The sequence below is a fragment of the Melanotaenia boesemani genome, chromosome 2 (genome assembly GCF_017639745.1).
Source record: "Melanotaenia boesemani isolate fMelBoe1 chromosome 2, fMelBoe1.pri, whole genome shotgun sequence".
Classification (NCBI taxonomy): Eukaryota; Metazoa; Chordata; class Actinopteri; order Atheriniformes; family Melanotaeniidae; genus Melanotaenia; species Melanotaenia boesemani.
The window spans coordinates 24467789-24480848 of record NC_055683.1 but is presented as its reverse complement, the minus strand read 5'-3'; the positions used below and the strand labels follow the sequence as shown (position 1 = coordinate 24480848).

Sequence of the window (13060 nt, the reverse complement as noted above, 5' to 3'; positions counted from 1 at the left end):
AGAGATCACCCCTTAGCCAGTGTCTCTCTAAAAGCATTTGCTTAGTTAAACTACCATTAACTTTAATTCAAGCTGTAGGGTTATACTAAAAAGATTTAATACATGTGACTACGAGATGGCACACAAAACACTCGTCGGATTTACCTACAGGGTCTCATAATACTCCCTAAATGTTTCTTCTATTTCTGGACCGGGTTTTTTTGATTAAACCGAGCCTTGACTGTGGTATGACTCTTCCGTCAGTATGAATTATTTGAAGAAGTGTGAATACATCATCCAAACCTCAGACTGAAGAACTCTACAGGTGTCAACATGTCCTAAATATCCTTCTGCATTTGCATCAACACCTCCCTGATATTAACTAGACTCTCTAAATGGATCGCGATGATGTTTTGAGCAGTTTGGGGGTAATGCTGGAACACGTCAAGTTTCCAGGAGGAACAGAAAAATGCTGTGCACTCAGACTTAAAATTAGCATCCAAGTTAAAAGCTGGAAACTCAAACTAGCATTATTTCAGCTATACTGAAGAAATACATGAATGCAAAGTAACAGGTTACAAGCAATGTTCCCTGTCAATCAGGCAAACTGTAAACAAATACAAGCCACAATTCTAATAAAATTCCTTTTAAAAAATAAAATAAAATAGTAACTTTTTTTCTGTAAAAAGTTACTTAAACAATTTAATCTTGCTTATCTAAGTGCTGCAGCTGAAATGGGTAATGTATTGCACTGTTATCAGCACAATAATGTTTAATGAGTAGTTAAACAACATTACCACAAAGCTAATTCATTGAAAAGGCGAGCCTTTGTGGACAACATCACAACAGTTCAACAGTGCCTCGGTAGGTGGGTGGAGACAAGTATGCAAACTGGAATGTCAAAAGGAGCTAAATGCAGTACTTGGTTGGGCTGCCACCCAAATCTAGACATTTTATTACTCGTTAGTTATACCCTTTGTGTACAATGAATATGATGCTAAGGCACTTGTACCTAAACTGAGGAGCCAAGCCTGTGTGACTCAAGTGTTCTTGTTGGGCCTGTGGGTGTGGAGCGCTGCAGGCTTTCCAGAGGAAATCCTGTCCCCCTTTGTAATATGCAGTGAAAGCGCTGCCTTAACAGTAACAGCCATACAGAACTCACACAGCTCACAGACAATACCAGTGGTCCAAAAGAAACAGCTCTAGAGTCTGTGGATGGTTAAGTTATAAAAGTCGGGGCTTTGTGTCTAACAGGCGGAGAAACCTCCGTCTTTGATCACCTACACAGAAATACTGTGAATTTTAGAGCAGACAGGAAACAACTTAAAAGCATGTTTTCCTGCCTTGAGTTTAATATTATTCCGTTGTGCCAGTGCATTTGTCATTTATGCAATAAGTGATAAAACAAAAACAACAACGAAAAAGTGGCACCTGAGAGGCTCACAGCTTATTCAACAGCCTATTTCTAAAGTCAGCAAGGGCAACTCTTAAATAAAAGACTGAGAGGTAAGCAAGATAGAGAATGCAAAGACCGAAGCTGGGAACATTAGGGAAAAGTTGGATAGCTGCAGTTAATGGCACTGGTTTATGACCATTTCCCCTGGATCCTCTGACCTCCTGCTGTTTTACTGGCTCTCTGAGGAATTCCTGCCATACAACAGGCAGTCACGCTATGTTACATGGACACAGGTAAACAATTCAACATGCAGAAACTGCTATAGTCCTAATTTCATACATTATCAACCAATAATGTTGCATTTGTGATGCATAATTTCCAATTTCTGCCCACAGAGAACCTCCATCATGGCCCCAGTTCACACCAGGCATAATCTGATAACAAGTGGACATAATGAACCCACTCATGACATGCTGAGGATACAATGAGATATGACAGCTCAGATCAAGTTTGGAGGAAGTCAGCCACATTGTTGCAGTCTGAAAGTGTCCTGAGCTACTTTCAAGACCACCTACGTATTTAATGTTCTGTTCAAAACAGGGTTTTCACTAGTATTTGTTTCTTACTGATTTACTAACCTTAAGGGAAAAAAAACTATTTGGGGTAATGCAGAATTAGTACAGAAAAACTTGTTCCACTTGTTTGCATTCATTTCACCAAAGTCAATGAACACAACAGTGTTGTGTGCAGCACCACAAATGGTGCTCATTAGCTCTCCATGTTTCTGTATATGTAGCACAAAATTAGTATCTTCATGTAACATTGCAGAATGTATCATGAAGCATTACCAGGATGGTGTGGGGACATATTTGGAACATTACAAGAAGTTCATGAAAGTACAACAGGCAGCAAAGTTAGTTTTACATCCAAATATCTGCAGACATATTGTGTATGAAAGCCTTTGCCTGTACTATACCATCAGATGTGTGCTCACGCAGAGATCTCCAAAATCAGAAATAAGTCTTGTTTTATTTTTTTTACTTCTCGCCTCTTGAATTTAATACACATCTGAATGTTTCTCAAAATATAACTACTACCGCGACTTGGGAGTTCAAACGTGGGTTCATCTATGAATCTATAACTATGTTTATATCGCTACGTTTACTACAGCATGTTGCAGAAACATCAGATGTGCAAATAATGTTCTGCTTGTTGTAAACAACTGTGAGATGCACCACATTTTTATTTGCACATAGAGCAGGAAGTGAGATGCGGACATTCAAGGTTATATCTAGTAAAACCTTTTTCCATAAGCATTTAAATGCTTTTATCAAAAACAGCTTATAGCATAAGCTTAAATGTTGCATGTATCATATTTGATACACACAGTTTCTGAGACATTTTGCATCACTTTATGGTAAAAACTTTGTTCAAATCCCTGTTGTACACAATCTGATACTTGTTTTCTGGCTCTGAGTGGATACCTTTTGCACTACAATAATTCTGACATATCACACTGTACAATATATATATATATATATATATATATATATATATATATATACACACACATACATATATATATATGCATTTTTCTTTTTAAATGGACAAACAAAGACTTCAGATGAAAAAAAATTTAAAAACAAAAAACGTTCTCCCTACCTTTCCTTGGATCTGGCTTTATAGGAATAACGTGACAATTCTTAGTCTTACTATAGTAGCAAGTAGTCTGAGTACTGAGTACGAGTGAATGATGAGTAATAATGATGATAAGTTAAAAATTACTTAGATCCTCTCTTTTTAGTGTACAATAACACGTAACCTAAGAGTTTAGGGAAGGCAACCAGCTCCTGGATACAGACTTATATTCAATATAGCAGATATGACTACAGTGTAATTAAACACCCAGAAAGTAATTTAACACATTTTCAAAAATAAAAATCCATTTCTTTTAAACTAATAAGAAAAAACTGTAAATGTGATGGTAAGACTGAGGCTCAGAGTCAGAGCGGGCTGTGCTGTGTAAAGGTCAAGTTTAGCTAAGAGTCCCTTTCACTCTGCACTGAAAATGATGCAAAGCCACAGAGTTGTTGTTCATGAACAGAGAGAGGAGACTAAGGGACTATACTATGATGCTGGAGTAGTGGTTTATGAAATTAAACTAAATTAAATTAAAAGTCAAGGTAAAATCCAGTTTCATCCAAGTCGATTCCCTTGTTGCAAGGCCGTATCACCATGGAAACCTGTGCTAAAAACTCAACCTGCTGCAAAGACTTTAAAAAGTTCAAACTGTTTTTATTGATCATTTTAGAGCCTGCAGGGCAGAAAATAAAGTTTGAATTTGACAAAAGTCCAACTAAATGTCTCCAGTCCCGTTTATGTGTGAATCTGCATTTTGTGATCATCTCATTTGGCTGCTAAAAACAATAACAAAAACACTTTATGCCTGGTTTAAGCACAACTCTGGTATGGTTCATTTTATAGAAAATAATGGGCCAATTCTCCCTTTGGAGGCCCTGCTCTTTTTTACGCCCCCATCATGCCCTGGTACCCTGCAGTCAGCTCTGCTCGCTATGATCAAAACACTCCTCTCACCATGTCTTGGTCCAAATGAGAGGAAATGAGCACCATGTCTGCTCAACTGTGGCATGATTATGCTGTCATTAGTGGAGCACAGTGGGTGCTGATGTTTGGAAGCTCAGGAGGGATGAGTTAAAATGGCCTCTGAACTGTGGTGGGTGGTAAGTAGGTAAGCTAGAGCAGCCAACAGCTGCTTCTTCTACAGCTGGAGGCTTTTACAGTGCCCACTTTTATTGCAGGGGTACTGGAGTTCAGCTGTGCAAGGACAAAACTGCTAAAAACAAGCCACATAAACTGATTATGCAGACAGAAAAACTAAAATATGTATGAAAACAATAATTCATTCAGCTGTGGTCAAGCGGAGAGTTGTGGAGCAAATATTTCCTCTTGATTACATTTCTGCTCAGTAAATAAAGTGACAGGAAACCTTATTAAAAAAAAGGTCAACAGTCAGTTTTAAGTTTTGATGCCTTAAATTCTCAAATGAGCCCAAAAATTTGATAAAATGTGCATTCCTATAAGATCCTAAAACATTAACATTGTAAGAAATTGGAATATGCAATAACTATTTAAGAATATTGCTTTAAAAAAAAAAAAAAAAAAAAAGGAAAGGGGTGAAGTAATACATTTCATGTTTTTTGGGTATTAATACCATTAGATTTTGAAGGTATTATACTGACTGCATCTCCTAAACTTCAGTGTACCTATTGATGAAATATCTTTATTGTTTAAATATTAAAATATATCTAAATAAAGGATTAGGAATATTAACTGTTTGCATGTTTACATCAGCACCAACAAGCAGCCTGAAGAGATTTTACAATTATAACTACATGTACGTCACTAGTCCATATCTAGCAGACTTAAAACACCACAGAAGCAGCAGAAACTCCAAGCAAGTCAAACTTAAATTAAAAGTTAAACATTGCTTGGAGTCCTTTATTGAGCTTTTTATTTTTTCTACCTGGAAAACCAGAGAGTGCATGATAGACACTAGGACTGGTCAATATCTCAAGATTTTTAAATATATCGAGAATTTGTCACACGCAATATAGAATGAGAGACTATTATTTATATCAAAATAGCTTGTTTTGAGTTAAAAGCTTATCGTTTTGCATTATGCACAACTGTATTTTTGTTATGGTCATTGAAAAGTATTTAATTAATTTTGTTTTAAGAGCATAGAACTCCCAGAACTACAACAATGTTCATAAGGCTGAAGTCCCTCATCAACATCAGCTACGTTCTCATGTAAATTAGTGCTATTAATGCTTTCCTGGAAGAACCACATTCACCTTCCGATCTAACTTACAGCTCCAGCGTTGTAGGTTTTTACCGATTCACTAAAGGAAATTATATTTATTATGAAATATAATCTTGTACACCATCTGCATTTTTAGATCTCTGATAGCGGAATGATTTCACACAGCAGCTGGTCGATCAGCTGATATACTGATACATAAACTACAACCCCAGATGTTTTAGGTGCAAAAAAAAACAGCAATAAATAAATGGGCTTTATATGCATTTCCATGAATAAAGGTTTCTCAAATCAGGAGCTGTGTTTCAATAAATCTATCAGCTCCGCAGAATAATTCAGTCCATATATGAACATCTACAATCTTGCAGGTTTTCAGCAGGACCTGGTCTAGCGTGCTCTGGATGTCAAAAGAAAAAAAATTCCATAAAAGTACCTGCAAAGACACGTGCACACACTCCCACCAGCAGACAGGCAGAGCGCGTGTGTCGGTAAATATGTGGCGTAAATAACAGATAACAACCAGACTTCACAAATTTACCCTCTATCCTGCCGATAAAACTGGCGTAGTTTAGTTTGATCATAGTCTTAATTAACGTTTACTGCTATTCATCAAAGTCTCTGCTTTATCGTAGCAACCTGTGATCCAGCGCAGATTTAAACTGCAGCTGGATCTCTCGACCACACATTTCCCAAGACCCAGCTCTGCTTCGGATTGATTATTAATGTGTTTAATTGAGAGCAAAGCTGCATTCATCTCACACTGTTGGTAGATGAACTCAAAGTGACAAAAATCCACATTAGCGCGCATTAAGTGATTAAATATTCTTTTACCGCAAAAACTCTCCAAGCCACATATCTGGCACGGTGCCGGAATATTTGAAGCCCTGTGATCATATTTCCTCTGTCCTTTACAAACTAAATATTAAAACTAGTTTTAATGAAAACTCATGTAGTTTTAGGAAGCCAGGGACGAGCAAGGCTTCATGATTTTATGTGACAAAGTTGTTGAATATGCTAAATTTACAAGGGTCAAAATGACCGTCTTGGCCGTTCTAGTGTTAAATGGATCTAATGTTTACAAAATAAAGATTTTCATCAATATGTATTTCTTTTGTGTTCAGTACTGACTGCTCTTTGGGTCCGAAAACTTGCCTGAATACCAGATTTGAATGACAGTAGGTTAGTAAGTGAGGTGATTAATGATGCGTTTCAGGTGTGTCTGAATTCCAAGCGGCCGAGAATATGTGACGTCATTACCATGAAGTAGCCGTTGCGGCTGCACCAACTTAAAAAAAATGGACACCTCCAAAATAGCCAGTTTGTAAGCATCTACACATGGCATATAAAAACTAGAAAATCACAAACACACTAAAGATGTGCACTTTGAGAACAGCAGCCAATTTTGGAGATAATGATTAATAAAGCACACATATTGATGCAAGTTTTTGCAAACTTGCTGTAACGACGGAAATATCGATAACTCGCTTAAACTGAACAGACACAAAATATATTATAAAGATTTTTAGTAAAGACAACAATGGACTACAAGTGTTACTGGGTGCAGCCATCTTTAAATCGGATATCTCGGGGTCCTCTGAAACTTGCAAGTTTGTCATTTCTGGCGAAAATTCCTCAGAATTCCAGATTCTGAGGATAATTTGAACGTACAATAAGTGTGGTAGAGGGAGGGGCTGCAGGAGGAATTTAAAATCTGGTATAGAAACTGGTAATTTTAGTGTTAATTTAATATACAGCTACTTTAACTCAGTCAGCTGTTTTAATGCACATGTACTGCTGAGCCTTAATAAAAGTGTATGTAGCGCTCAAAGCTGTAAATTACAACAGTCTCATTTGGTTAGTTGACAAAAAAAAATTATATCCAGATATATGTTGTATATCGTGATTCAGGTAAAATATAGACATATGAAATTTAGTTCATATCACCCAGCCCTAACAGACACTCATGTGCACTAACAATTAGCTCTGATGATGCAAAGAGGAACAGTAACTTTGCTCTGTGGTAAAAATGCTATTACAATAAATCAAAGTCTGCTTATCAATTAAGATTTAGTCCAAGATGGAGTTGTTCATTTAATGATGGCTCGACCCTGCATCTGCCATCCTGCTGGAGCCAAAGGATGAGTGGAATAAGCAGCAGGTGCGTTTAACACATTACAGCTGCAGCTTTCGAAGTGTAATATTTCAGTTTTATATTCAGTAACCATATAAGATAATACTTAATGAAATTTTCTTTTCCTAAAACTGGTAAATGCTTCCATCTCTCCTTAAGCTAAGCTAAGGTATCTGTCCTTGTCTGTCAGTCAGTTTTTAGGTAAACTGCAGATCAGAACTGCTGTCACTGTAGCTGGATGATAATGGCTGGCCTGGTTTCAGTTGCTCTGTAGTAATGATACTGTGTGCCCTTGTGCTTTGAAAAGGGATACTTAAAATAACACAATTTAATAGTGTCCTATTTCATCTATTTTAGGCTGTGTCAGATTCAGACTATAGCTCCAGTAGCAGGTCTTGAGCACTTGTTACAATGTGCTACAATTTCACCAAATAAAAAAAATAAAATAATAGCATGATGAGATCAAGATGATCCAAAATACCATATCTTCAGATGGTGAGTCTTGAAAAACCACACCCATTGCCTTGTGATCTCCATTAATATGTGCATTAATATGTGCATTTTTATGAGCAGTAGCTCATAAAAATGCACATGCTAAAAAATGAATAAAGAATGATCACAGTAATTTCAGGTTATAGTTATGCTGTGATGGCAAGCTGATAAGCTTTACAGACAGAAGAGGTGGCGGTGTTGCAGAGAATCACAGATTGTGTCCGACACTGCTGTAACAATGGCTTTGCCTCGAAGCTCTGCACAGAAGATCAGCTTTAATGTACATTTCCAGAATATATTCTGCTACAGCGAGAACAGCATCATACATTCACATTGAGTGAAGTTGAATGGCAGCAGTGCCATCTTTACTTTTTCAAAGGGATTTGGTTTTACGTGAATAAAATGGAACAATGGTGTGAACGATTGAAGGAAAAGGCAATCTGTGATTTTCTGTATCATCATTTCTGGTGGTTTACTTAAACTCCATTAGCCCATAAAACAGCACAGATCGAAACAACCTTGGTGGTGAAAGCCTCAAACACTTTGAGCATAGTCAGCTTTCATCAAAGCTGACTGCCCAGAGGACTACGTCTGCTTCTCAATGATCCGAGTACAAAGTCAGTCACGTCCAAAGACGTCAAACAGGAGGTCCTACAACAAGCACTGGGCCCTCTGATAAAACAAGAACAAAGCTGGAGACCATAGGTCAGCTGATTCGGAGTCATCAGAGAATCTTGCTTTATATTATATTAAAAAAACAAGGTACAAATATCTGTAAAATGGACAGGATAAAAACAAATGGAAATGACCTATAATAAATAAATTCGAAAAAAATGTAAGCAATCAATGAGAAATAGATCTCTTAAAAGGTCCAAGCTGTTTGAGCAGCATATCAGCAGTAAAAGATGGCTAAAATTACTAACGTAAGTGTTAAAATGAGGAACAGAGCTAAATAGAAACTGTGAAATTATCATACCGCATATAACCAGCTTATATAACCACACAGATACATATCATCTTATCAGAGGAAATATCAAGGTTTCTAAAGGTTTGCTGAGTGAAATCACGAGCTATTATTAGAGATCTAGTTCTTATCTCCTAAAGAGGCACGCTTTGTTGGTTAAAAATCCTCACCTCATTTTATAGGTGTGAAATTTGCAAGCAGTGAACAACAACCCAATGGTGATGGAGGATATTTATCTCCTGCGTTGCATAGACTTTGCCCTGAAACTGACTAGAATTGGTTATATTTAATTTTACTTGCCTTATGCTGGGCATAAAAATGACCTTACAGACCAAAGACCTATATAATATAAACACAGAGGGTCTAATAATAAGCTAGGTAAAATATTCTGAAAGCAGTGAGGAAAAAAAAAAGGGGGAGAATAAGACAAATGTCTGTGGTTCATCACCTCCACACCTCAAAACCATGACAGGACAAACCATGTTCATTAAAGAGAAAGGGCTGTGAGGGGGAATGAGAAAGGTAACAGTAATGCAAAAGCTGCTTGCTGTACAACTTTCGTTCTTACAAGCATGTTTACAAAAACCACAATACTGAAGCTTTAAAAATACCAAAGGTTCAACTTTCAGCACATGCAGGTACAAAAACTGAGGATCTGAGGAACTGGACCCATTATGCAATACAACTAAATGTCCACAAACTGTGGACAATGTTCCCAATTTATATGCAACATATTACTGCTTTCACATAGATTACTTATATCGTTGAGCCAACACAATCTAGATGTGTAGCGATGGATGATGAACCCTCCCTGACCCACTTACTAAGCTGTCATTGTACAAAGGGAACAAAGAGTAGCAGCTGTCTGCCAATAGACTGAATGTGCTCTCAGGACAAACACAAATAACATAGCACGTGCTTTATTCAACATCAGCATGGACGCCATTAATACGCACCTTTGATTCCTTATGTGCACACCAACTTCACTGATTACAAGAAAGTCACATCTAATGTCAAGTCATCTGTACTGACACAGAAATGCTTTAACATTTAGCACTTCGACAAAGCTACTGATCAGTAAGTCAATGTATAAACAAAAGGGGGTAAATAATGATTATTTTCACTACATATTGACCTGTTGGTTAGTTTCTTCTTTGACACACAGTTTGTTGTACAAAACACCTGAAAATGCTGCAAAATCATTCATTTCCTACAACTAATAATCTAAACACTAAAGATATTTACTTTAAAAAGGTACGTGAAACAAATTTGGATCTATTTAAAAAGATGGATGTAGCTAATATTTCAAGTCTTGTTTACGTTTTTCAGCATATTAAAAACATGTTATTGGCAAACTGCTCTAGCTATTCAATCATAGACATAGACAGTCTACACTGTTGAATAACTGAGTAGATATTTTAATAATGATCATTTAGTAGAGTTCCATGGTGCTGATAAATTACCATCTGCAAGACTCGGTAAAATAAATAAATAAATAAATAAATAAAAAGCTGGTTTGAAGACAAAAGATGCAGCAATAGATGGAACACAAACCAGCAGATTTCTCTTTTATTAGATTATCTGACGGAGAACATCGCTTGAAAAAAATGCTGCAATAAACACAAAACATAACTTGTGAGACGCTTGTTTCGTTTACCTGCTGATTCACCAGTGTTGATCCAGTCTGGGTTGGCGATGCTGGCTATTGCAAAGATATCTGCTGCCAGAAACAGGCACCCTGAAATGATCGTTAGCTTATCCATCACGCCAACCTTTGAAGCGGTGAAGGATATTGGAAATGTGGTGGTTGTTGTCCAAGGGGGAACCCGGGTGTTGAGAGACTCTGGGTGGGCTGCTATCAGTCTAACCTCGCCCCCTTCAACAGGAGCCTGCTGTTGTGGTTCTGCTGTGCATTTTGCAGCAACGATAGCCCCTTCGCGTCAAGCGTGAGCCTTCAGCTACGAAAGGCTCAAATATGACGCACAAAAGCATCACATCTCAAATGCTCGCTGTAGTCCAGGTGAAACAATAGTTCAACCAGCACTGAGGCCCTGAACCGCTTGTGTTGTCTTTCGGATCCGCTTAGCAGCAGCATCCACTGCAGCAGCATCGGGTACAGCTGCAGCTAGCAAACAGCTAGCTTGCTAATACCCAGATTCGGGCTCGGTATGCCGAGCTGCGGCCCAGAGGCTGCTCGACGGCCGAGACCGCAACTGCGCTAGCATTTCAAACACAGTGGCTCATCAACGGAGGTCCAGAAGAAGCAAAGTTCCACCCACTCCACAATATCCGTGTATTTTTGTTTGTCCCCCCCCCCCCAAATGTTTAACGTTACCCGTCAGGAAAACGAGAACCCATCACCCTCCTTTGCATATGCGAGTCCGTTCTCCTTCTCCGCTGGAATAGCATCTGGTACTTTCAATCCCCAGCCTGTTTCCCTCCTCTTCTGCTGCTCCCGAGCACCGTGACACTGTTGCACGGGTTTAAACGCTGCGTGTTTCCGTCCCACGAAAAGCTTAAATGTCCCAGCCTGAACGGTAAAAAGGGAACGTCATTGTTGTGCTTTCCACCCGTATGCCCACCGCTAGCTCAGCCTCCCCTTCTGCCAAATGACATCAGGCGGACACCCCCACGCAGCCTCACACACACATACACACACAGAGCACAGTGTGTTCACGTTCAAAAGAAGGAGGGTTGGGGGGGGGGGGGGGGGGGGGGGGGGGGGGGGGGGGGGGGGGGGGGTCACTCTCTCCTCGCGATACTCTGTAAATAACGGGGCTCGTGTTGTCCTGACTTTCCCCGTTTGAGCCAATTAATTCATAGAGCAGTGTGTGTTTACCCCCTGGTCCACAGCACGTCACAATGAGGTTTTAGAAAACACAAGATTTCAGAAATTGTAACAGCAAATGAAAAAATACAACATTTCAGAAAACAACAAACAAGATAACAAATAATAAAAAATATAATAAAAAAAAACTAAATATTGAACATGTTTAAAATATGTCAATACAACAGAAAACGTTTTGCAAAACAGGATATTTCAGAAAAAAACATTAAACAAAAAAGATAGATAGATAGATAGATAGATAGATAGATAGATAGATAGATAGATAGATAGATAGATAGATAGATAGATAGATAGATAGAACATTTCAGTTTATATGTTAGGTTTTCTATTTCAACCAATCATATTATCATATGTGACATTGTGATAAGCATAAATGTAATCTACAAAATGTTATGTTGACACTACACAACAAAGCCCCTTCCTAAATAATGCGTAAGCAAAAAGATCTTAAATATAATTTTTTTTTAAAAAGAAATTAAAATAATTAATGGCAAAATAAATAAATTTACTTTCATACAGAATTTTAAAAAGCCAAATTGTAAAAACCAACAGTGGCATAGCCTGCCTGACACATAGATACAGCTGGTCCAGAAGCAGGAAGACATATGCTTGGAAGAGGTTGGGAAGATGGAGTACACAGTAGGTAGCCTGTTAACCTTAAAATCAACGCTAAAATGTACCAGTTAAGGGTTGTAAGTACTGTGGAAATGTGCCAATGTTTACATGTTCTTGTTTTTAAAAAAATTAGCTGCATCTTTAAATCTGAGGGTCATATGCAGAAGTATGGAATGACATACATTTTTAATTGGGATGGAGAAAAGGTGAAGAATGAAAAGAGAGAATAATACTGTATAAAACTCAAGGCAGATCACTTGAGGAGGAAACAGTCAGTGAGTACAAGTACAACTTAAACCATTCCCATTTAGTACCTTTAATGCCGATAATGATCTGGGCAAGACTTAAGGATGGTATATATAACAATATCAAATACAGCAGTGAGATCTTTAAGTATAAGAATGACTCTCTTGAGTGTATGGTTACTAAAAGCTCATTATAAGTGAGCTTTTAGTAACCACAGACTGGCTTCAGTGCAATAAAACCTCTCTTAACATTAAAGGTCCCATATTATGCAAAATTAACTTTCTAAAGGTTTTCTAACAATCATGTATGTCCTTATAGTCTGTGTATGAGGCCTAAAAATGAGAAAATTCTGTCTCCTCTCTCACTTGCTTGCTCCACTTTTTAACAAATGTGTGTCAAATGGATGAGTCTGAATCTTTCCCTTTGTGACCTCACGAAGGGGGGGAAAAAAAAACACTGACCCACCCATCAGCTAGCTGAGCCTGCAATTAAACGATTTAGCTTATTGCCCCTTTAAATGTACCTGCTTTAGCGGTGTAAGCGGGAGG

At 38.0% G+C, this 13060-nt stretch overlaps 1 protein-coding gene across 1 annotated transcript in view; it reads right to left on the bottom strand.

Annotated features, from left to right (window-relative positions):
- mosmoa (modulator of smoothened a) overlaps window positions 1–11470 on the bottom strand; it is a 29691-nt gene extending 18221 nt beyond the window's left edge. Inside the window, exon 1 of the mRNA XM_041972198.1 lies at window positions 10461–11470. Coding sequence (XP_041828132.1) covers window positions 10461–10566 — 106 coding nt within the window. The 5' untranslated portion in view covers window positions 10567–11470. The remainder of the gene's footprint in view (window positions 1–10460) is intronic.
- Window positions 11471–13060: the final 1590 nt, after the last annotated feature.